General features: G+C 34.9%; 1 protein-coding gene and 1 pseudogene across 1 annotated transcript; both read right to left on the bottom strand.

Moving 5' to 3' along the window:
* Positions 1-680: 680 nt before the first annotated feature.
* LOC143568224 (protein P21 pseudogene) lies at positions 681-1,630 on the bottom strand (annotated as a pseudogene).
* Positions 1,631-9,785: 8,155 nt separating this feature from the next.
* LOC143568223 (uncharacterized) lies at positions 9,786-11,462 on the bottom strand. Its single transcript, XM_077054430.1, has 2 exons — positions 11,100-11,462; positions 9,786-10,067 (listed from the first exon to the last, which is right to left on the bottom strand). The coding sequence occupies exons 1-2, from the start codon at positions 11,460-11,462 to the stop codon at positions 9,885-9,887; spliced, it is 546 nt and encodes a 181-aa protein (XP_076910545.1). The 3' UTR covers positions 9,786-9,884.
* Positions 11,463-23,519: the final 12,057 nt, after the last annotated feature.

Below are 23,519 nucleotides of genomic sequence, written 5' to 3'. Positions count from 1 at the left end.
GATTAAATAATTAATAATATGAAATATCGTGCATACAAAATGCACCGGTCAATACTTCATTTCCTCAATGGTAGAGCACTCACTTTACAAGTGACAGGTAGGGGGATCAAACCTCACTACCACCAACTTATATGGGAGATATGAGGGATGACCCTGGCTTGCCAGGGTTCGAGTCCTGATCTCACCCGGTTTTACCGGCTCCTTGCTGGCGTGCCGTTTGGCGGGCGTGGGGGTCGGGTTTTATCCGGTGAATCCCTCAACAGGTGGACCGCTAGGGGCTCCGTCCATCCGGACTAGTGGCAGGCTCAGGCTACCTTTAGCCAATAGGGGCCGCGTACGGGGTACCCGGCCTTACTTAGTTGGCCGTTCAAAAAAAATACTTCATTTCCTTTTGTTTCATTTAATGCTAATTTGGACCTTTTGAGTTTCTAGTGTATGTACATACATTTTGTATGGCGAGAGTTTCGAAAAAGTATTCGATTGTGTTCCGCATTACTTCCATTCGTGTTACCAAGGTTGTATGTCTTGTCTTTTAGGAGAGAAGCAAATATGTTATTCATATCTAGTTGTTTGAACGCTATTTAAGTTATGGGTTTATGATATAGTATCTAAATTCCATTGTGTTGTTAAGATAATGATATCCAACGCTATCAATCCCTAGAGCTAATAAAAAAGATGAGCCGGAGACTCATAGCTTAGGTGGGAAAAGTATTCGACTTTGAATGGCATATGTATAAGTAATTATCATATATATCAATATATTTTGACAAAAGAGGAGAGTACAATAAGGAAAAAGCCGTGTAATTAGACTCTCTCCTTAGCTTATTCATTATATATAATACGATATTTATTTGGGTTCTTACAATTCTAACACCCTTTTAATTTGATTCAGTAATCAAATTGCTTCAGGGGCAGAATACAACATTGTAGTTGGTTCCACCGGGGCACGTAAATGTGCCAGCTGGATCATCCTTAGGATAGCTATAAGCATCCGGGCACCTCGTCTTAAAATATCTTGAAAATCCAGTTGGTCCACAAGGTCCAGTGTTGCAACAATATTTATTTTTTTTAAAGACAGTGCAAGGGTTATTGCAACCACCGGGAGCTCGTAACGGGCTCGGGCACTGGCCATTAATATCTGCAGTACATGAAATACCACGGGTGCACCCACCTGAATTGGGACTAAAAGACAATGGCACATTGAATCCGTCGATAAGATTAATTTCAAAGAAATCAAGATTGTTTAATTGATTTAGAGCGTACTCAGCCAACGTGTTGGGTGGTGTACCATAGTTTTGGCATTGGAGGAGACCATTGCAATCACCGGTTTGGCAGCTACCTCGTCCTGAACCATCAAAGTTGCAATTGGTACGGGGCCATATACGACCTCCTGTGGTGCCTGCTCGGACAGATAAAGACCAGGTTTGGCCCGAGTTAAGTTGTCTGCCACCACCAGGTACCGCACCAGCCCAGACGGTGTAAGGACAGTTGTTTCGAATAGTAAAGACGGCTTCTCCGTTGGTGGAGTGGAAAAGAAGAGCCAAGAGAAGGAAAGTAGAAAGGGTGGAGGTGGTCATTGTGGTTTTGGACTTTTGGGTATAAGCAAAGTGAGGCTAAATCCGGTTTATATAGGCCTAAGATTGTATAAGATTTTTTTAAAATTATATAGATTGAAATTTCAAATATATTTATTGACTGCATGCGTATGTAGGATTTTGTTCATTATATGGATTACCTTACATGAACTCCTCTTTCTCGCCACAATATAACACAAACACTGTTTTCGGGTGTATATATGTAGGTGTGTTTAATGTAAAAGGTTTATTTTACATTATTCGTTTCTATATATTGTAATTAGTTGGATCAAAGGAATCCAAAATCTTTTTACTTTCATGTAATTTTGTTTTCTGAATGTTTCGTTAGCCTTTCCAAACCAGCACCGTAAGATATATAAATGTACATTTAAAATAGAGTACTTTTTGTATTGTAAGGTCTATGATTGTCGGTATTGTACGGTACTGTGGCGAATCAAAGTAATTCCGTCTGAACATCGGCACTGATATCAGCATTATTAGAACATGTACTAGTATTTGATTTTTATGTTTTCGATCGATGTAAAGCACATATCAATATCATGTGAGGTATATGACGATTTTGATTTTATTTTTTTAGTTTTTTTTTACAATTGTTGTAGATAATTGAAAATTCTCAAAATGAACCATTTGAAGAGAGAGAAAATGAAAAATGGCCCACTAATCTTCAATATTCCCAAAATTGACCAAGAAATTTGGATTATGGCAACACTTTGGATAGCGTTCCGACGAGATTTCCCAACAAATTAAAATCTGACACGTGTGAAGAGTTTGACAAGTCCGGCCAAAAAGATGAAAAATTTAAGGAAAATGTCCCTATTTTTTCATTAAATCTTCTAATCAAAAGCATTTTTCCTCGACGGTTTTTAATGTTTTTTACCTGGTCCGTACAAATTCTCAACCTTTTGATAAAAGTGTCTTTTTAATTTCGTCTGCTCATTTGAGAACTTGTGTTCCAAGAAGACGAGATTGTTACGTGTTGTTTATATAAAGTTTTTGTTTATACCCCACCACCACACAATCCTCCCTCTCATCAATGGGTTGTTGTTTCGAAACATAACAATCTCGTCTCTTTGGAACACATTTTTCTCAAATGTGTTTTGACAGACGGAATTAAAAATGCATTTTTTTCAAAAAGATGTGAATTTGTACGAATCATGTATGAATTATAAAAAAACCGTTGGGAAGACTGCTTTTGATCAGAATATTTAATAAAAAATATGGACGGCCCCCTCAATTTTTTTGCCGGACTTGTCAGACTCTTTACATGTGCCAGTTTTTAATTTGTCGAGAATTCTCGTCGGAACGCTGCCTAAAGTGTCACCCCAATTTAATTTTTTTGGTCCCTTCTAAAAATATTTAAGATTAGTGGGTCATTTCCCATTTTTTATCCATTCAAATTATCCATTTTAAGAATTTTCACTTTATAATTTCGTTTGGTGTCATATGGTATGATGACATACTGTCTAATTTTTCATTTCTACGTCATCAATATTTTAATACATATCATCAGCATCGTTGACAATTTGACACCTAGAGTGCGATAGCGGTAATACTTTTCTTTTTCATTCGAAAACATAGGGAAAATGTCGTGAGCATATATTTCTTAAAAAGAGTTCTTTTGATAAAAAAAAACAAACGAGTTCATCCTCTTTAATATTTCTGTTTGTTTTATACTCACAGAATGAGTTTACTGAGTTTACTACATCTTTGCATCTACAGTGTAAAAATAAAGCTAATGCCTTGTGTCCTCAATTTATTTCACATATATTAAAATACTATATTGTTTAATGTGATGTTTACTACTAACTACGTTGTTTAATACACGCTTACAATGTATTTTGAAACAAGTATATGACAAGAAAAACATATCGAAACTCTTCAGGGAGTTGTCCGGTCATTCTTAATCCATCTCAAGGTTTTTAGTTTCTTTATTAAGAAAAAAAAAGACAACTTTCTTTTGATCATTGTACATTCTCAGCTTAAACCCGTAATTTTAAAGGTTTTATATTTGTCAGTGAACTACAAACCATATTAGTTTTCGGTTTCCTTCTATTCTAATGTTATTCATCCAATGAATGTGAAATATTTCAAAGAAACGCTTGAATTTCCTTGTGTCATGTCATCTTCGAATTAAGTTTGTTAAGTCCCCTTCGATGGCCACATTTAAGTTTTTGACATTTAATCACTTACATTAATCATGTTTTGCTTATGCGAACAGTAGTTTAACTACCCATATTTATTAATATTGACTAAGGAGTAATTAGAAAGTAATTTAGTTTGAAAAAAAAAAGTCAAATTGGATCATATTAATCTTATCTTTTTTAGGTTAACTGATAATAATCTCACCTCAGAAAATAGTTGTCATATGTCCCACCTTTCACACTTTTTTGTTTTCATTAGACCCTGGTTAAAAATAACTTAACTCCGTTAAGCATTTTGTGGATTTCAAACTGATTCTTAGTGCTTTTGATCCGAAAGATGATATGAGCCGAGTGATCTAAAACTTACCTCGAAGAAGTAGGATTATAAAATCCAATTTGCCAAAAAAGAAAAGCTATGAGCCTATGATAAAAATATAAATAAAATAAATATATGTATTATAATTAATGTTTAGAAATTCGTTGTAAAAAAAGTGCATATATAAAAATAAGATTACGTTATTCTACAAATTGGTACAAAAATGATAAGAGTGAGAAAGATTGTTAGTAAAAAACAACCCTTAAAAAATAATGAAAAATTAATGGAAAAAAACCCAAAAAATGTAAAAGCACAAAAACATTTTCACCGTATTTCTCGTTCTAAAAAAGCAAAAAACAAAAGAAAAACACTTGAAAAATACACAATGTTCAAGAAAAAATATCGTTGTATCTTTTTTATTTATCATTGTGTTTTTTGTTTATTTCCGTTATTGATTGTGTCTTTTTGTCTTGATGTTGTGTTATATTACTCAACATTGTGCTATATTTTGTTTGGCATTGTGTAATATTTTGCGATCTATTGTTTTCTTTTTTTATTTATAAAGTTTTTTTTTAATTTACCTTTAATCACTAAATTGTATAATAAACATTCGTAAAACCACATAAATTGGTTGAAAGTGGGTCTCATATATTTTTTACAATTTTCATTTCCCAAAAAGTGTCGGCTAAGACTTAACCGGCTTCCTTGACATGTCGCTTGTTTATTGGAGGAAAAAAATAATAATTAAACAGATATAGGCTAAATAGACATGTTCATATTTGAAAATATCTGATCAAAAGTTGTGTATTCTAGTAATTTTCCTTAGATAGAATTCTTTCCTTAGGTTCCTTACATATGGATTACACTTTTTAGTTGTATAAAGTCTCTATGGTGGTGTGGCGCCACATAGCGCAAAACTCTCTCATAAAAGCTTTATCCACTGTACACGATCTTATGATTTCACTTAAAAGAAATCGAAGGCACACGACGGCTTGCAACTCCTACATTAATGAGCTTAAATTGTCAAATTTAGAAATAATCAAACCTGTTAAATAATTAGCCATCAAAGTGGAAATAACTAGCCATAAAGAAATACTTGTAAATTATGTTTTGTACCGGAGTTTGTGTCTAGAGTTGAGTATCAACCTAATGACATCCACGACGCCTAGTTTGAAGGTGTCTTTTAGCTCATGAGAAGGAGATGACGGTCAATATATATGAAGAATAGAGATGGAGGAGAGGTGTTAGTGTACAAGAACGAACTCTGACGGTTTCTATGTGATGGAGGGAGAAGACGAGAGGGCCATCCAAGGGCGTTTGAAGGCAACACAAGTGGTGTTGACATGACCACAATTTTAAAATTTGTCTTTGGCGTTGCTCTAAGGATATTGGTTCGCCCTTAGTTTTAATCAAATAACGTGTCTCAAATAGTTCCTTTTGTTAATGTAAGTAATTTGATTTTAAATGGCCATGATATCAAATTCAATCACTTTAGGTTAAATTGTATTTATATGAGATACATCAAATAACATTTTTTTAAATGATTTATAACAGCCCATCTTGCATCATAATTCATAACATATCATAACGGATTATAAGTGACCGATCATAAACGTACATAATAGATTTAGGTATTGTGATATTCTATTAACAGTATATTAATTTAGGTTAATATTTAATTATAAAGATTTATAATATTCCATAGCATGTGGCATCCAGCTATAATCGATCAACTTGGCCCAATATAAGTTAAGAGAAACATGATAACACAAAGTTTATTAATCTTTATCACGAACACACCAAATCAGGTGTTCACTGAGTATTCACTGATCTAACAACCTAAGAACCTAAGGTTGAAGCCTTATGACTTCTCATAATATTAAAAAAATTTTATATATAGACCAAACTTACATAGTATTCGTTTCAATCGAATTGATCCATCCATGATTAACATTTTATAAGGTGCAAGGGTTATTGCACCAACAAGTGCATAACTCGCTAGACTGGCCATTGATGTATATGTTGTATATATCACCACGGGTGCACCTTATAGAATTGGGCTTAAATTGACACAGAGAATCCCTTGACAAGAGAAACTCAAAGAAATTAAGATTATAAAATTGTTTCATACATAACTCGGCCAGTGTGTCGGATGGTGTGCCATAGTCTTGGCATTGACGGAGACCGTTGCAGCTACCAGTGTGGCACCAGCTTAGGCTAGAACCGTCGAAGTTGCAATTGGTTTGAGGCCATATACAGCCTTGTGGCGTACTTGACTCCCTAGTGTGTACGCCTGTAAACGAACCGAACGTTCGGTGAACTGTTCGTGAACCGTTCGAAGGGAAGTTCGTTTATTTAATAAATGAACGAACATGAACAAAAAATTGTGTTCGTTTAATTAAACGAACGAACATGAACACATGTTCCGTTCGTCCATTTATGTTCATGAACTTTCGTTTATGTTTGCTTATTTATATTCGTTTATGTATTAATAGAAAATAATTAAATATTATATGGTTATGTCATATGCTTAAATGCATTATATTTGTTAATTTGTGTTCATTTAAATTTGTTTATGTTGTACTAGGTTACATACCCATGTGCAACACGGGTTGGAATAAATAAATTTATTCAAACGGTGACATAATATGAAATACAAAAAATATGTTAAACTGTTTATATATATATATGTATGTATGTATTATACGGTATATTAAATTACTTATTAAACAATATGAAAAAATATATATACACGTTGGAAATTCATAAATATCCAAATATTTCTTTTTAGTTTTTGTTACATATATAATTCAACTTATATATTTTAACCCATTTGAGATAAAAACAGTGTTTAGAAACTGGACCATATTGGTCGTCCAACCGACAAATAAATAAAAAATAATAATAAAAAATGGTTGGTTGTTTGCAAACCAGCTTTCAAACCGCAAAACGAACCGAAAAAAAACAGCCGGGATAACATTAAATATTTTTAAAATCGAATAGTTATACACAATAGTTCATGCACCGCCTAATGATAATAATAAGTTGGATGCAATGCCTTGTCTTTTATAAATGTTAGTTTTCTTCTTGATTTCTCATTGAAGCAATATGGGATGGGATATAGTTTGATTTGGAACCTTAAAGTGCCAAGTGACACAAAGATTGTCCAATTAGGTGTCAAGTGGCATAACCATGTTTCTGTTTATTATATGAAGTTTTCATTGTTTTCATTTTTTAGCGGCGCCGAAATATGCATTGTTCGTATTAAAGACTATAAGAAGGATAACTATTTAGATGGAATTAAAACAAATGTGTTAGGTAAATTTAAATTTTTATTTTTATGTTTTAAATTAAATTCAAGTTAAATTAAATAATAATGAAATACCATTTGAAATGTATGACAACGGACATGTAGATGCATCAACTGAAACGTTAAAAACAAATGTGTACAATCTTATATGTTAGTTGTAATATAAAATAAACACATATCCCATAAATTTAATTATTAGTAGGTAAACGAATGATACGTTGTTGTATAACTCCCGTTAGAAACATCGTTCTCCGAATTTATAATGTGAGCTTTTGATCTTTTAGACATCGCTTATCATTTGACAAAATAAATATATTTATATAAAAAGGAATCATATGAATGATAGAAGAAGTATAAAATAGCATTAGCGATGAATTTAAAACGTAAACAACATGAAGAAAATTAAAATAGACCAACCACCTCCTACAGTCCGGTTTAGTTTATACGGCCCATAATTATAAAAATGGTAAACCAAACCGTTGGCCATGATTTTACACAATTTTTAGTGGGGTACCACCTTTATGTTTAGTGTATCAGTGACGAACAGTCATTTTTTTATAAAAACAACTTCATTTTAATATTCTAGTTTAAAGCCTAATTAGTTGTTATTTTATATATTTATTTAGTTATGGAATAATGAAATGATTTCTGCATGTTTTTTAGAGAAGCTATAAAAAAGTTATCATCCAATAAGTATATGTAAATTTTATATGAAAATCACGTGTAATATGACGTTTATAACCCAAATATATATAATATATATGTATAACACTGTATAAACATAAATAGCTGATTTAAAGGGGAATTTCATTTCAAGATAGTAGGTTTGGCTGGTTTAATGGTTTTAAAGGCAACCAAGAAGACACCTAGTTGATATACATGTGATTCACATATGCTTAAAAGTGCGAAGAATACAATATTAATATATGATGCGCAATATAAAATACGTAATTGGATGTAGGACTTGTTGTAATTAAGGTAAATTGATCGAAGAGGAGCAGAGCTATGAAAGGCTCCTCATGTGTGTTTGTGAGTACGAACACTATCAAATAAAGGTGTTTAATACTAAGGAATGAAGAGGACCAAAAAAGATTAGTTTCGTAGTTGTTGCTGAAGGAATGATGGAAATAAACAAAGTTTACGGTAACTAATAACTACTGTATATTAGTTGTCTACTATAACTAATAACTACTGTATATTAGTTGTCTACGTAATTAATGATACGTAACTTAAAGGAAATAACTAATTATTAGTTGATAATGATAATTTGTTTTCATAGAAGAAAGAATTCAAAACAACTATTATTATTAGTTGAAGACTAATTTTATAATTAAATATTAAAAGTCAAGGAATACATTTAGTTGTGTATATGGAAGGTTTTAATTTCTTAATTTTAATTTAATTAGAGATATTTATGACCTAGAGCTTTAAAGAGAGGGTGCCACATGGCAAAATTTTAGGCCAATTAAGGGTAATGTGATTCAACTATCATTTTTGTTTATTATAATAGTAGATGTGTTCATTTACATTTGTTCATATATGTTAGTTTATCTTTGTTTAGTTGTATCCGTTTAGATTTTAAACAAACGATCATAAACGAACACAAATGTCCATTTTTAAATAAATGAACATGAACATAGATATTTGTTCGATTAAGTGTGTGTCATTTTAAAGTTAAATGTACGAACACGAGCATGCCCTTGTTCGTGTTCATTTGACTCGTTTACGGGCTTTCACTATTCATATTGATGAATTCATCGGTCTCAATCTCTAGGCACTACCGATTTTATTTGTGTTCGTGAACCGTTTGTGAATGCATTATTTTCTTAACGAACGACCATGAACAAGGCCTTGTTCGTGTTCGTTCGGTTCGTTTACAACCCTACTAGTGTGACGTATAAAGACCATGTTTCACCTGTGGATTTAATTACCACCCGCCACCAGACACGGACAGCACCAGCCCATGCCTTGGTTTTAAAAATGTGAGGCACACCGATGTGTTTTAAGTCCCAAAATCCGATGTGCAATGTGGGAGGCACACACGTCATTGTAACAAACTTAAACATAAAACACAATTACAATGTATAAAAATCAATAAGCAGGTGATTCAAAAACAGAAAATAAGTATAATAACAGAAAACAAGAATTGACTTGAACACACTATAAAATCAGAAAACAAGAATTGTCTTGAACAATATGTAAAATCAGAATCCCAAAATCAATATATAAACACCAGGTGATTCACTAACAGCATATATAAACTATAAAATCATAAACAACAGGCTAATTCGTTCAAATAATGATGCTATCACCTGCACATTATGGAATCGCAGTGCATCATCTAGAACGGTGCGCTTTCATCATGTGCATCATGCATTATTATTTATCCGCGCCTAATGCACTTATATCAGCCATGTGTACACACAACAGCAACTCATATATATATAGCTTTTATAATAATCATAATCAAAACAAATGATAACAAAATTCAACTTTGGCAATTGAGCACCACAAAACTCAAATCACTTACATAGTTTCAGCTTCTTAAAGAAGCTCGAAACAACAGATTTCGGGTACGGTTTGGAGGCGAGACAAGTAGGATAATTCTCGGGTTGTTCAATCCACAACTTATGAGCAATGTTACTAATTGTAAGCTTCTCTGACAAGTTCTTTAACTGTACTTCTCCTTTTACTTCAAGAGTTACCTACACATTATCCTAATTAATCAACTAACAAACAAATTAATCGAATTAAAACATAATACTTGTAAATTGAGGGATTTAAATAACAGGCTAATTTAAAAACTTCGACTGCAAATGTCGTTATAAATCATGATCTGATATTCAATAATCTTGAAGTAAATAATGTGTATTAGCTGACATATAACTGTAGAGGAGTTGTACAAAACTAAAAACTTCACAAATTCAAACTTTAAATCGGTTAGGGGTGTGCATGTAACCGGAAAAACCTTTCTGAAACCATAAAACCAAATTGAAACAACCGAACTGAGACAAAAACGCCAGTGGCTTTATGTTTTTGTAAAAACCGAGCTTACATTTCCCATTTTGGGTTTGCGTGTAACAAAAACCGAACCGAACCATATTTATAGAATTTTTTTTTCGTATTTAAGTAATTTATATACTTAACTCCATGCCCGGCTTAGGGGGGGGGGGGGGTTGGCCGTTTATAATTACCCGATAGGCCTGGATTTTTTTTTTTTCAATTTATATACTTTTTTTGAGAAAAATACATATTCTTAGTACTTAGTGGGTGTTTGGCATTGCTTATTTTCACCAACTTATTAACTTAAAAAAAAAGGTGTTTGGAATTGCTTTTAATAGAGGAAAAAGTTAATAAGTTATACTTTTCTAACTTATTAACTTAATAAAAAGTTATAAGGAGGCAAAATAAGGAATCCCAAACACCGTTAGACTCGATTAGCCAATTCATTTGAGCCCATTTTAATTAAAAAAAACAAAAATTGTACAACTCAAATCATAACCAATAAGCAAATTTAAAAATTTAGTAAAAATTTATTTGTTTATGTCGATTAAAACTCTTGATACTAAAGGCACACATTTTTTCTTGTCTCCAGCCTGATTGAGTACTCAACTCAAATATTTTATCCAAAATGTATAATAATTAATTAGTTATTAATTAAGACCCAAATTCATTGTTTTGGGCCAAATATAAATTCCTACTCAAAAAGAAAATATTTAAGCTCAAATGACAAAAACCGAAAAACCCTTATGCATTGAATCGATATTGCTAGGGTTACAATATTCCATAGTATGTGGATCATCTTTGTGTGACCAGATGGCGGCAACTGAGGCGTGGCAGCCCTGTGTGACCACGCTGCCTAGCGGCCACGTGTCAATCAGGTCTCGACGGAGGACGACGTACTGTACCAGTACGTCGGAGGTTGGTTCGGAGTTTCCGGTGGTCGGAGTAGGTTGTGTTGTGTCGGTGGAGGATGACATGGGAAGCGAGTGGCGGCGGATGGTGAGGTGGAGTGTGGTTCTATACGACGTCGTAGGGTGTGTTTTGATTTTGAAGGAGGTTAAGTGAGTAAGGTAACATGGTGAATGAAGAATGGCCATTGCTTTGTATTGTAGTTGGGCCTCTGTTTACTATTTTCATGTTTTCAAAAAAAAAATGATGAGTTGTTATAAAATAATGGTTTATCGTATATTTTGTAAGTGATTTTTCAAAGTATTAGATTACAACATACGTGACGGTAATTTTGTTAATAACCCAAAACTAATTCATGATTAAATTCATCGATTACAAATTGATTCTGATCTAAATTCTGAACTCCTTCTATCTCATTCAATTTCTAAACCCTAATCAAAGCTTAAAGTATGAAATCTCAAAAGTCAAAAACTAAAATCAAAATAGAACGTCGTTGAACATTAAGAATCTTCAAATTGATCAAAAATTAATAATTAAATCAATCGAATTGATGTGTAGGAGACTTTAGAATCATCAATCGTTTATAAAATTGCAAAATAATACACTCGGTTGAGCTCTAATTATGGTTCAAAATATTATGTTTAAACGTTATAAACAAAACTGAAACGTTCACTTCAAAACTTAAAACATTTAGGACAAAAAGCTTAGAATTTCATAAAGAAAATATAAGTATACCCATTGCTTTGTATTGGTTGTGGCTCGTTCACTACTACTGATTATGAATGTACAAATCGAACTGAATGAATGAGACAAGTGTTGGGTGTTAAATCATGATTAGTTTGGTTATTTTTTGTTGTGAATTGCAGGTGATAGTAGAATCAATAATTGGACATCAGATGTCATCATCAATGATTAGGGAAACTAACAATTAATTCAAATAAAAAAAGATTGTATATGATTTGTATATGCTTTGTTGCTATATAACGAATGATTTGTTAATGTTTCCCTAAAGATGTAGCAATTTATTTGCATATATAAAACTTGCAACTTATTTATAATTTAGAGATTCATGAGCTTTTCATTTTTCAATATTATTTGTAGTATTTAATTTTAGTCATATAACGTATTTAAAGATTTATCAATTATACTGTTTTCATTGTCCAACCCGTGTAATACACGGGTTCCTAACCTAGCTATTCACGGGTCACGGGTCAAAACCATTTTGTCAAGTGAGTTATAACATAGCGTGGATTGTATTCATTATTGAATTAATTTTTCATTTTCATATATGATGTTTAACCAGTTACGCAACTTCAATACTTTTTTTAAAATTTCTTGACGTTTCCATTAAAATCATGCTATTTTCATACTTTTTGTTAACCTCTTGTTTGTTTTTTTTCCATTAAATCTACATTAAATTAATTTATAAGTATTTTGAGAATCACAATTGAAATAAAGAATCTAATTTATTTTTATTATTTGACAAAACCCGTGTAATACACGGGTTCAAAAGCTAGTTATAAATGAGATGCTTCCAAATGCATACGAATGGGTAACCGCTAAATTGGTAAATCCGCAATACTAAGTTTCGGATTAATAAACTCGCTGTTGAGCTTCAAATCATCATGTTCGTCTGGATCGTATGAATTATGAGTTATTAGACTCAAATATCCACACTTCACACTACTACCACAACCTAACAAATGGACTCGGAGATATTCAAACTTGACACTACTACCAAAACCTAACAAATGGACTTGGAGGTTATTGAAATGTGCTTGTCAGGAGAGGCAGTGGACTGGGGGGTTTCACTCTTATGAGCGACAACTAAGAGACATTATCGCTTGTGAACGCGAGGTAAATGTCTTAAAATGATTTTTTTGGCAGGGGTGCGAGAGCCGAGAGGGGGTGGGGGACAGAGATAAATGGGTCTGGTCAAAACTTTTATAACTTTAAAACAAGGTATCCTTTCTTCAAACGAAGTGTTGGTACTCTTAAGTGGCTTTAATCTTTCAAATGGGGTAGAACTTTGACATCTAAGTGAGGGCTTTTCAATTTGTGGTCCATTTTTTTCTTCTTCTTAAACCTTGTTCTTATTCCCTCGAGGAAAAGTTTAAAGCCTTCTCACAAGGCAAGGTCTCCAAAATGGTGTATGGAAGGTTCTTAGGTGATTTGTGCCTGTTTGCTCCTAGTGAGTTGGTGTTTAGGTGTAGGCGCATATCTTTGGTGCTCCCCTCTATTTTGTTGGGGGTTTAATTCAGTTTATTTTATGCATGGGTTCTTGTATTCCTTTTTAATTAATGAGATGTTTGCCGTTCAAAACAATTTGTATCACACTGGTTGACAATTGACGTGTGGCTAACAACCTGACAAGGATAGCATAGACATCATTAAAAACAAAAAAAACTATACAAAGCAATATTACCCTGACAAAGACAAATGCATAGCTATGACATAGAATATCTACCGATACACATTGTGATTTGTGTGACCTCACGTGACATCAACAAAAGAGTCTAAAACGCATCCCACTATGAATACCACCCGACTAGTTACAGAAAATGAATATCATTTATGTATTCACTCTGAATGCTCTCACAATCACTATTTCAAAACCAATTCTTAGTGTTGCTTCGGAGTCGGTTAAAAAAAGAACCCCACTCTCAAATGAGCCTACAAGATTTTTTACTTGTGCAACAATTCGAAAACGAGATTAAGAACCGACGTTTACTGATTCTTCACAATTACGTAGTTCATGGTATTGTTATAAGATCATTTGCAGCAACGCTATAATGCAGGTTTACTTTGTTTAACTTTAACAAGTGATTAAAAGTTTTGTAATTTGCTTAGTGATACTAACAATGTTTCATCATTCAAATTTGTTTCGAGTGAAAATGTGTTGTGTCGGAGGAGGTTGACAATGATAGTATAGACATCACTAAAACAAGGAACTTTACAAAATGATATTACCCTGACAGATAAATGTGTAGTCTACTAATATAGATTGTAATTTGTGTGACCTCATGTCACATCAACAAAAGAGTCTAAAACGCATCCTACTATGAATACCAATAGAATATTAACGTTTTGAATATATTATGAAACCATAAATTGTTCAATTACAATACAATAACTAATATCTAGAGATACTATTAGACACAAATGATATGCAAGCTAATTGTATGGAGACAATCACTCCAATAAATTGACCAAACATGATTTGCTCTTTTATAATCAACTGATTTGATCGCAATCCTTAATATGCTCCCGCAAGATGGACGACCATGGGATAAGTCCAATCTTGGATAAAAGTAGATGATTATGGTATTTAAGAAATAGAAGAAGTTGAAGATGTAAATGGAGATGAAGCATAAGTAAAATATATTTTGTGATTTTTTTAGAGTGAATGAAATAGAAGTATGATATAAAAGGTGGGATTCGCCGGAAAAATGATAGTTGCGGCGGTGATAGGGTAATAGGTTTTGCAAAACCTAAATTATATAGACAGAGAAGTAGTTGTGATAGAAGAAGTAACCATTGTAATGGTGATGTAGGTAGAAGTGTTTTTTAAGGGATTTTAGTAGAGATAATGGGATCATAGTGCCTGGAAAAGAAATATAGAGGTTGTTGGAAAAGAAGTTTAGGGGTGGTGGATGATTGTTTGCAAGCTAATAGGATCAAAAGTTTTCCCGTTAGAGATATGAGCTTTGATACCATATTAACGTTTTGAATATATTATGAAACCACAAATTGTTCAATTACAATGAGTGATATAAATATAATACAATAACTAATATCTAGAGATACTATTAAATACAAATTATATGCAAGCTAATTGTATGAAGACAATCACTCTAAAAAATTGATCAAACATGATTTGCTCTTTCATAATCAATTGATTTGATCGCAATCCTTAATACAGGATAGTTACAAAACTTTCCTATTTGTATGCTCACTCCCAATACTATCATACTTACTAATTCAAAACCAACGTTTAATGTCTCCTCGAAGTCGAACCCCACTCTCAAATGAGCCTACATGAATTTTCCTTGTGCAACAATAAAAAGGGAGATTTAGAACCAAAATTCTACTAATTCTTCATGGTTACATAGCTCATGGTATTGTTATAAAATAAAGATAACACTATATTGCATGCTTTGTTTAAGGTCTATACTTTCACATGTGATTATAAGTTTTGTAATTTAGATACCAACAATGTTTCATCACTTTGATTTGTTTCGGGTGAAAATTTATGTTCATTCTTTTCAAATATAATCAATAATCATTTAGGTATATCCGTGTAAGAAATTAGTTCAATTTAACAAACTGATCCGGCCAAATTTGGATGAACAACGCATGGGGTATAAACAAATTTTCTTTACAAAAACTAGTTTAATCGCTAGTCGTACTTTTTTCTAACTTTATCCGATACCCGTTATTAGATCTTCTTTAGGAAATTATATTATTATTTTAAATAGGTATAGGTATTGGTTAAGCAACACTTGTAGATTCTCAAATAAATTAAATCAGTTTGCATAAAAGCCGAAAAGTTGATCGAAATTTCTTGACAAAATAAATGAAGCTTAAAAACTTAGTGAAAAGTAAGCGATTTTAGGGTGTGTTTCGGATTGCTTTTCTAAGCCCAAAAAGATTTTTTTTTAAAAGTTCTTATAACATATGACTTTTTAAAAATGAGTTTATAAAAAAAGTGTTTGGATTAACTTATAAGAAAAGTCCAAAAGGATTTGTTTGAAAAAAATATTTGGCTTAACTTATTAATGTAAAATGATCAAAAATGTTGTTAATACGTTATATAACGAGCCAAGATCTAGTCGCTAACACGATACATCAATCCAATACACGAGACAATGCTTTAAACGGATACTAATATGTTAAGAAATACCGTATTGAATACATTATGGATGAATATATTATGATAATACATTATAGAGAGAATCCGGCATGGTAATAGTACTTTGATAAATTAAGCTCGGATCTCTACCTCTCTAATGAACAGTAAGGCCTATTTATAGGCCCAGTCCCCATTCGTTAACATCACTAACGAATGGGGGGTCCCTATAACGAATGGCTTCTCATTCGTTACATTACATAATGAATGATAACCTTAAATAACGAATGAGCCTCAATTCGTTAAATCCCTTAGCGAATGGGCTTATAACTTAACGAATTGACCCCATTTGCTATACAATCCATAGCGAATGAGCCATATTACATTATAGCCTAATGACTAAACTACGTATAGCCTCTTCGATCAACTACGGATAACAAATCATGCATTTACTTTTAAAAAAAAATTGGATTGTATATTTATACTATTAATACCTTTTGTCATCCCTGACATATTGAAAAAAAATACCAAAAATATAACATAAATTCGTTTACATATTTATAATTTCTCGATTAGACCATAATAATATTGCGCTCGGATTGTAGAAAAACACAAAAATTCACAATAATAACAAAATGATGTTATACTAGATTCTCACCAAACCCAAAAGTTCAAAAAAATGGAATTTCTTAACTTTATAAAAACTTCTTTTTTACACTTAGTAAAAAAATCTCTCTCTTTCTCTCTATGTATATATATATAACAGTGACTTGAATATTATCCGAGAATCAAAGACCATAGTAGTCAAAAGTCAAAACTGGATACATCCGGGCAGTGTTTTAAAAACCGGTTCAAAAGGGTCGGTTAAACCGGATTTCGGACAGCATGCCGGTATTTTGAATCCGGTATTTTTGGCTGGTTTGCTAGAACATCTTTCCAGCGGTTTTTGTCTAAAATACCGGTTTTTACCGACAAACCGGTTTTATGTCCGAGAAATTTTTATATTTGCGGCCAATATTTTTTCAAAATTACTTTTAACCCAACAATTAACATTTAAACGTGTAAATTTTATGACTATTTTTTTCAAAATTGAGTGTTTTTGCATTATTCTTTTTAATATATATGGATTAACTTTTGGATTATTTTTTTATGGAATTATTTACTTTTGGGTTATTTTTAGATTGAAGCTCCATTATAAGGTAAACTATTCAACCGGTTGAACCTTCCGGTATACCCCGGTTCAACCGGTTGTACCATTGTTTAGCCCAATTCGGTACAAGTAAAATACCAGTTTTTTAAACATTGCATCCGGGCATTTTGTAAAAAGTGGGTCTAGTGAAAAATGCCTCCAAAACGCCTCCCCCTCACTACCTCTCTCTCACAAGACCCTCAAAATTCGTGTCACACCAATGTTATGTACAAAATGCCAGTACCAAAAAGTCACCCCAAAACATCAAGAGAGTCGGTGTTCCCTGGCATTTTAGCTCCAAAACACCACCATAACTCTGCAACTACGGACGGTGTAATGGTGGACATTGAAGCTGTAGATTGACAAGTAACTTTAGAGTCTAATGGTTGAATATTATAATCTAATAGTGGACATTGAAGGTTTAGATTTACACGTAATTTTAGAGTTGGTGAGTTAGTCATTAAAAGAATAACAATAACCTTGTTTTTAATAATTTAAGAGTATGAGAATTACGAATTTGAAATCATATTCGATCGGCCTATAACAATGACAAACCCAACCGACCTGGCTGAGTGGATTGGTCGTGTAGGCCGGGTTTAATAATTTGTCTTGACGGTTTGTTATATTTTGTTGTCATTGATTGTTATATAAGTTTTAATAATTTATAGAATGATAAAGATGATTAACTATTGTAATACATACAAACTAATTAATTATTAATTATTATAATACATACAAATATCTAAATATGCCAAATATCGATATGAAAAGTCTTAAACTGACTACATTCATTTGATTTGTATGAGGTGTCACCTATTAATACTATATTAATTATAAGTTTCATTTACATCATCTATATAATTTAAATAAAAAGAAAAATAAAAACACCGAACTCAAATAATGTGACGCCCTACCAGTCGACACACTTATTCACAAAATAACACGTTGCCGACACGTACCCACCTATCCAAATCATCATACAACTTTTGATCGCTAAAATGTACAATCCACATGACACGTGGAATATTGTAAATCACAACCAAAATTCGCATGTGGACCCACCCAACAGTGTAGAACATTCTCGTCTATTCATCTCTCTCAATCAAACATCTCCTTCCTATATATAAATACTAGTTGCACATTGCTCGTTACTTGTTTTGCGAAGACAATTAGCCAACTACCTAGGCGTTTAATATTGTTGTCAACTTCTAGACAAACAAACCAACATGTGTTTAGTATTTGTGTGTGATGAAGATGAGAGGATTGTCGGACAAACACAGGCACCGGGATGTTGTCCGTACTGCGGCGGGCTGATTAAGTGTAACGCCCTGGAATTTGACTGGTAGACAAAAATCAAGGAATCATCGGAAACTATACACTTTGGGGTTCTGGACGATAAGTTCGGAACCCATATCATTGGAGAAATCTGCTTTTATCATTTGAAATGTTTATTTTATAAAACGACATTTACGCCTGGAAAATATTAATTTCTATGCTTTTGAAAAATAAAATGTTCTTATTTAAAAAAAAAAAAAAAAAAAAAAAAGATTTTAAATAATTATTCGGAAAATGGTTTATAAAAGTTTTGCTGAAAAAGTTTTAGTTTGTTTAAAAACTTATGAACTCGACTAGTCTTGACCCGTCGGTAGCCTAAACCCGAACCCGAGTCACCCGAGTATTTAAGCGGAAAATCAAGTATTCTTACACCATCTCTTTCATTTCCACCAACACTTCCCACCCAAACACTCCCACTTCTAGAGAGAGAGTAGTGAGAGAAAGTCATCCAATCTAAGATTCGAGTCCACCAATCTGTTTATCGTTGTTGTCGGTAAGATCTTCTTGAAAATCATACGTTTTTACAACCAAAACCCGCCCCGAATCGAGCAAAAACTCCGACTTTTGTGTCAAGTGTGTTCTTGGTCAAAAACCGTCATTTTTGGTGTCAAAATGCAAGCTTTTGTGTTTAAAAGTACTAGGAATCGATACCCCTTTCAATCCCGAGCATTTCCATGTCAAAAACTTCGATTTTGGGTCAAAAATCTGGAAAATCTGGAAAACCCGTGGGTATCTCCGTCGCCCAGCTTGAAGGAGTCGAATCAGACTCATTCGATCGAACCAGTCGATCGAATCAGTCCAGTCGATCGAACCAGTCGATCGAATCAGTTCATTCGATCGAATGTGTCGATCGAACCAGTCCAGTCGACCGAATAGGAAAGCAACCGAATGGTCTCCAACTCATTCGACCGAATGAGCTTCGTATTCGATCGAACGTCTGTCTATTCGATCGAATGAGTGTCTATTCGATCGAATGTGTTTCTATTCGATCGAATGTGTGTCTATTCGATCGAATGTGTTTCTATTCGATCGAATGTGTGTCTATTCGATCGAATGTGTGTCTATTCGATCGAATGTGTTTCGATTCGATCGAATGTGTTCCTATTCGATCGAATCAGGTCAGAACCAAGCTGTTTCGTCTTTAAAACCTAGTTTTTGCTCGAGATCGTGTAAGGCTTACACTCTTAGACTTAAACTGCGTTGTTAACTTATTATGTCCTTGTCTAGACTTAGAGGATTGACGTTTGACAGCACCCGACCGCCCTAGCAACCACACCTAGTCAACAAGGTGAGTTCATAGCCCCCATTTTTCTTTTAAAGCCTTTCAAATCATTGGGGGTGAAAACATGGTAAATGTACACGTTTTGACAAAACACATTTATTCAAACATTACTTATCATAAACACTTGACAAATCTTTTGCAAACAATGAACATTGGGAAAACAAGTAATCATGGCAGGTTACGCGTACCTTAACTTTCTCGGAAGTTGTGTATGCATAATCAAATATTCAGGAGTAAATATGGGAATCACTCAGCGTTTAGGGAACATTGGACGTTTGGAAATCAAAGTCATGTACCCGTTATACTTTATCATGAAAACACATTATTCATTGGTCAGTCTTGTGATCGTGTGAACAGTGGCAATATAGGTCACAATAGTGCATAGGTTTGATCTCCAAGTGGTCGATTGGTAGACAGGCCGTCACTAGATGTGGGATTCTAAAGTGATCGATTTAGAATACACGTGACCTATGGGGTTCTTAAGTGTTCGATTAAGAATCCGAAGGATCTCTTAAGTGTTCGATTAAGGATCCGAAGGATCTCCTAAGTGATCGATTAGGAAATCCAAGAGATACTAAAGTACGCTTTAGAATTCTCTCATGGTACCCAAAGTGATCGATTTGGGTTACCATCAAGGAAATCAAGTAGCATAGTGTGGTCTTGTGTGGGGTCGATGTCAGGTCTTGTGTGATCATTATGCATCATTATCATTTTTCATCATGGCATGGTTACATATGATTCTTGGGTATCTTATACATATATCCTTGATACCGTTCCTCCTGCATGCATGGAAACAATAATTGGAATCTTTATACGAAACTCTTGCAGATTCAGTTGAGATGATAAGCATACCAAGCATAGTAGGATAAGTTGTAGGAGTGGTGGGTTAGCCGATGGTACACCCTATATATAAACCCCTACAACTTAGCCTAGTATGCTTGTGTAGGGCTTATCACTACAGTATTAGTTAACCTATGAATTCACTCATCTACTTTTTGTAGTTGACGTTTTATTACATGTTTTCAGGAAATGAAGCAGGAAGTAGCTAATAGCTGATAGAGGCCTTAGAGAGATGAAGGCTAGGCTAGGAGTTGTTTGGAAACTTGATATTTTGTATTAAAACAATTTGTTTCATGTTACCTGGATGATGTAATATTTGACAGTTTGGTTATGTTTATGCATTTAGACTTTTATACTATTGTGCTCAATCAATCACGACCTAGTCGCCACGCCTCGGTTTTCCGCCATTACGACCGGGGTGTGACAGATTGGTATCAGAGCCAATGGTTATAGGGAATTAGGAAACCGACCTAGACTATAACCTAGGACCCTTAACTCTAGATAATTCATGCATCACTATCACACGCCCACACTTATGTGCTTGCTATGTGCTTATGTGCTGCATCTTTAATTGTGTCTATCGTAGCGATGTATTCTTTGGCTATTCCTTATCCTGTTATTCTTATTCCCGGTATCATTCTTGCGCGTTCTTTTTCTTTTTCAAAATGCCTCCTCGTCGCTCGTCCGTTAATGCTGACCCTGCTGACCTCGCTGCCATCATAGCGCAGCAAATTGCAGCAGTTCTTCCGGGTCTGGTTAACAACCTAAGGCAAGAAGGAACCTCGGGTGCGCCACAAGCCCCAGAACCGAATCCTACTCTTCAGGCCGACAGGCTCTATAAGGCTTTTACTAACACTGGGCCTACGAGCTTTAATGGATCCGAGGGAGCTGCTGGTCTTCTCCAGTGGTTCGAGAAAGTCGAAGCTTCATTCAACATGTGCTCTTGCCCGGATGAACTCAGGGTCAAATTCGCGGCGAGTATGTTCCACAAACGGGCTCTCACGTGGTGGAATATCGAGATTAGAACCAGGGGGCGAGACGCGGTCTTAGCCTTGCCCTGGGCCGAGTTTGTTGAGCTAGTCACGCAGGAGTTCGTTCCGAGAACCGAACTCCAGAAATTGGAGGCTGAGTTTAGGGCGCACACGATGAAGGGCGCCGATCACATGAAGTACACGGGGAGATTTCATGAACTCTCCCTATTGGTGCCCCACATGGTTACCCCAGCTTCACGCGCTGTCGAGCAATACATCAGCGGTCTTCCGGACTCTATGAGGGGCATTGCGGTTGCAGTTGACCCCACTACACTTAAGGCAGTGATCGATCTCACTGCCCGTTTGACCAGGGAACAGCTCAGGTCCGGTGTTTTGCATCAGGATAAGGGCAAATCTTCCGATGGGAAAGCGAAAAAGGGGAACAATAGGAAGCGGAAAGCGACCTACTTAACTGCGATCACTGGTGCTACGCCTATCAACTCCATGGCCCCCGTTTCAGCCGCAACAGTTCAGGGAAGACCGAGAAAGGAATATACTGGGCCGCATCCCAAGTGCAACTTATGTTCTTATCATCACCCAACAAGTGAGTTGTGCCGCAAGTGCACAAATTGTGGACGATTCGGACACCTGGTGGAGCGCTGCAGGAGTCCTGGCAACCAATTGGCTGTGGGGAATGCTAACCCTCAGCCTAACCCTGCTCGAGGCTGCTTCGAGTGTGGCGCGATGGACCATTACAGAAATCGATGCCCTCGCATCACCAACGTTCCTCCGGCTCGCGGGAGGGCCTTCACCATTGGAGCTGCCGAAGCACGCCAAAACCCCGATGTTATTACTGGTACGTTTACTCTTAACAACAATTGGGTGTCTGTCCTATTTGATACAGGAGCTGATAGGAGTTTTGTCTCTTGCGAATTGGTTCCTTTGCTGAAATTAAAAATTTCCGAGTTGGAACCTGCCTTGGTTGTTGAACTTGCTAGTGGAGAGTCCACACAAGTGAGGTCTGTCATTCGATATTGCACCCTTACTCTTGTCACCACATCGTTCAGTATTGACCTTATACCTTTTCGTCTTGGAAGCTTCGATCTAGTTGTGGGAATGGACTGGCTGTCTAGCAATCGCGCGGAAGTAATCTGCGCCGAGAAACTTATTCGTATCCCTCTGTCTTCTGGTGAAATTCTAACCATTCAAGGGGATAGGTCGGGTGGATGCCTAAGAATCGTTTCTTGCTTAAAAGCCAGTCGGTACCTTCAAAAGAAGTATCCCGCATTTCTAGCCCGTGTTACTCTCAAGGAATCCAAAGTCAAGAGACTGCAGGACTTCCCTGTCGTGCGTGAATTTTCTGATGTTTTTCCCGATGAGCTGCCTGGACTTCCTCCTAGCAGGCAGGTGGAATTTCGTATCGATCTTATTCCTGGTGCTCTCCCTGTTGCTAAGTCTCCTTATCGTCTAGCTCCGCTGGAACTTCAAGAATTATCGAATCAGCTTCAAGAACTTCTTGGCAAGGGATTCATTCGCCCTAGCTCGTCTCCATGGGGAGCCCCAGTACTCTTCGTCAAAAAGAAGGATGGGACTTTCCGTATGTGCATTGACTATCGGGAGCTTAATAAACTGACCATCAAAAACCGGTACCCGTTACCGAGAATTGATGATCTCTTTGATCAGCTTCAGGGTGCTACGTTTTTCTCTAAGATCGATCTGCGTTCTGGTTACCATCAATTGCGTGTTCTGGAAGAGGATATCCCGAAAACTGCGTTCCGA

Source organism: Bidens hawaiensis, unplaced genomic scaffold (genome assembly GCF_021521415.1).
Source record: "Bidens hawaiensis isolate Kalapana, Puna unplaced genomic scaffold, B.hawaiensis_p1.1 tig00023848_1, whole genome shotgun sequence".
Classification (NCBI taxonomy): domain Eukaryota; kingdom Viridiplantae; phylum Streptophyta; class Magnoliopsida; order Asterales; family Asteraceae; genus Bidens; species Bidens hawaiensis.
This window is presented reverse-complemented; position numbering and strand designations above follow the sequence as displayed.

What these genes read in the sequence shown, in the direction of transcription:
- LOC143568223 (XM_077054430.1), bottom strand. Translation starts at nt 11,462, where the DNA reads ATGGCCATTCTTCATTCACCATGTTACCTTACTCACTTAACCTCCTTC. An exon ending in CAATGCATAAGGGTTTTTCG is followed by an intron (nt 10,068 to 11,099) that starts GTTTTTGTCATT and finishes GATAATGTGTAG; the next exon opens with GTAACTCTTGAAGTAAAAGG.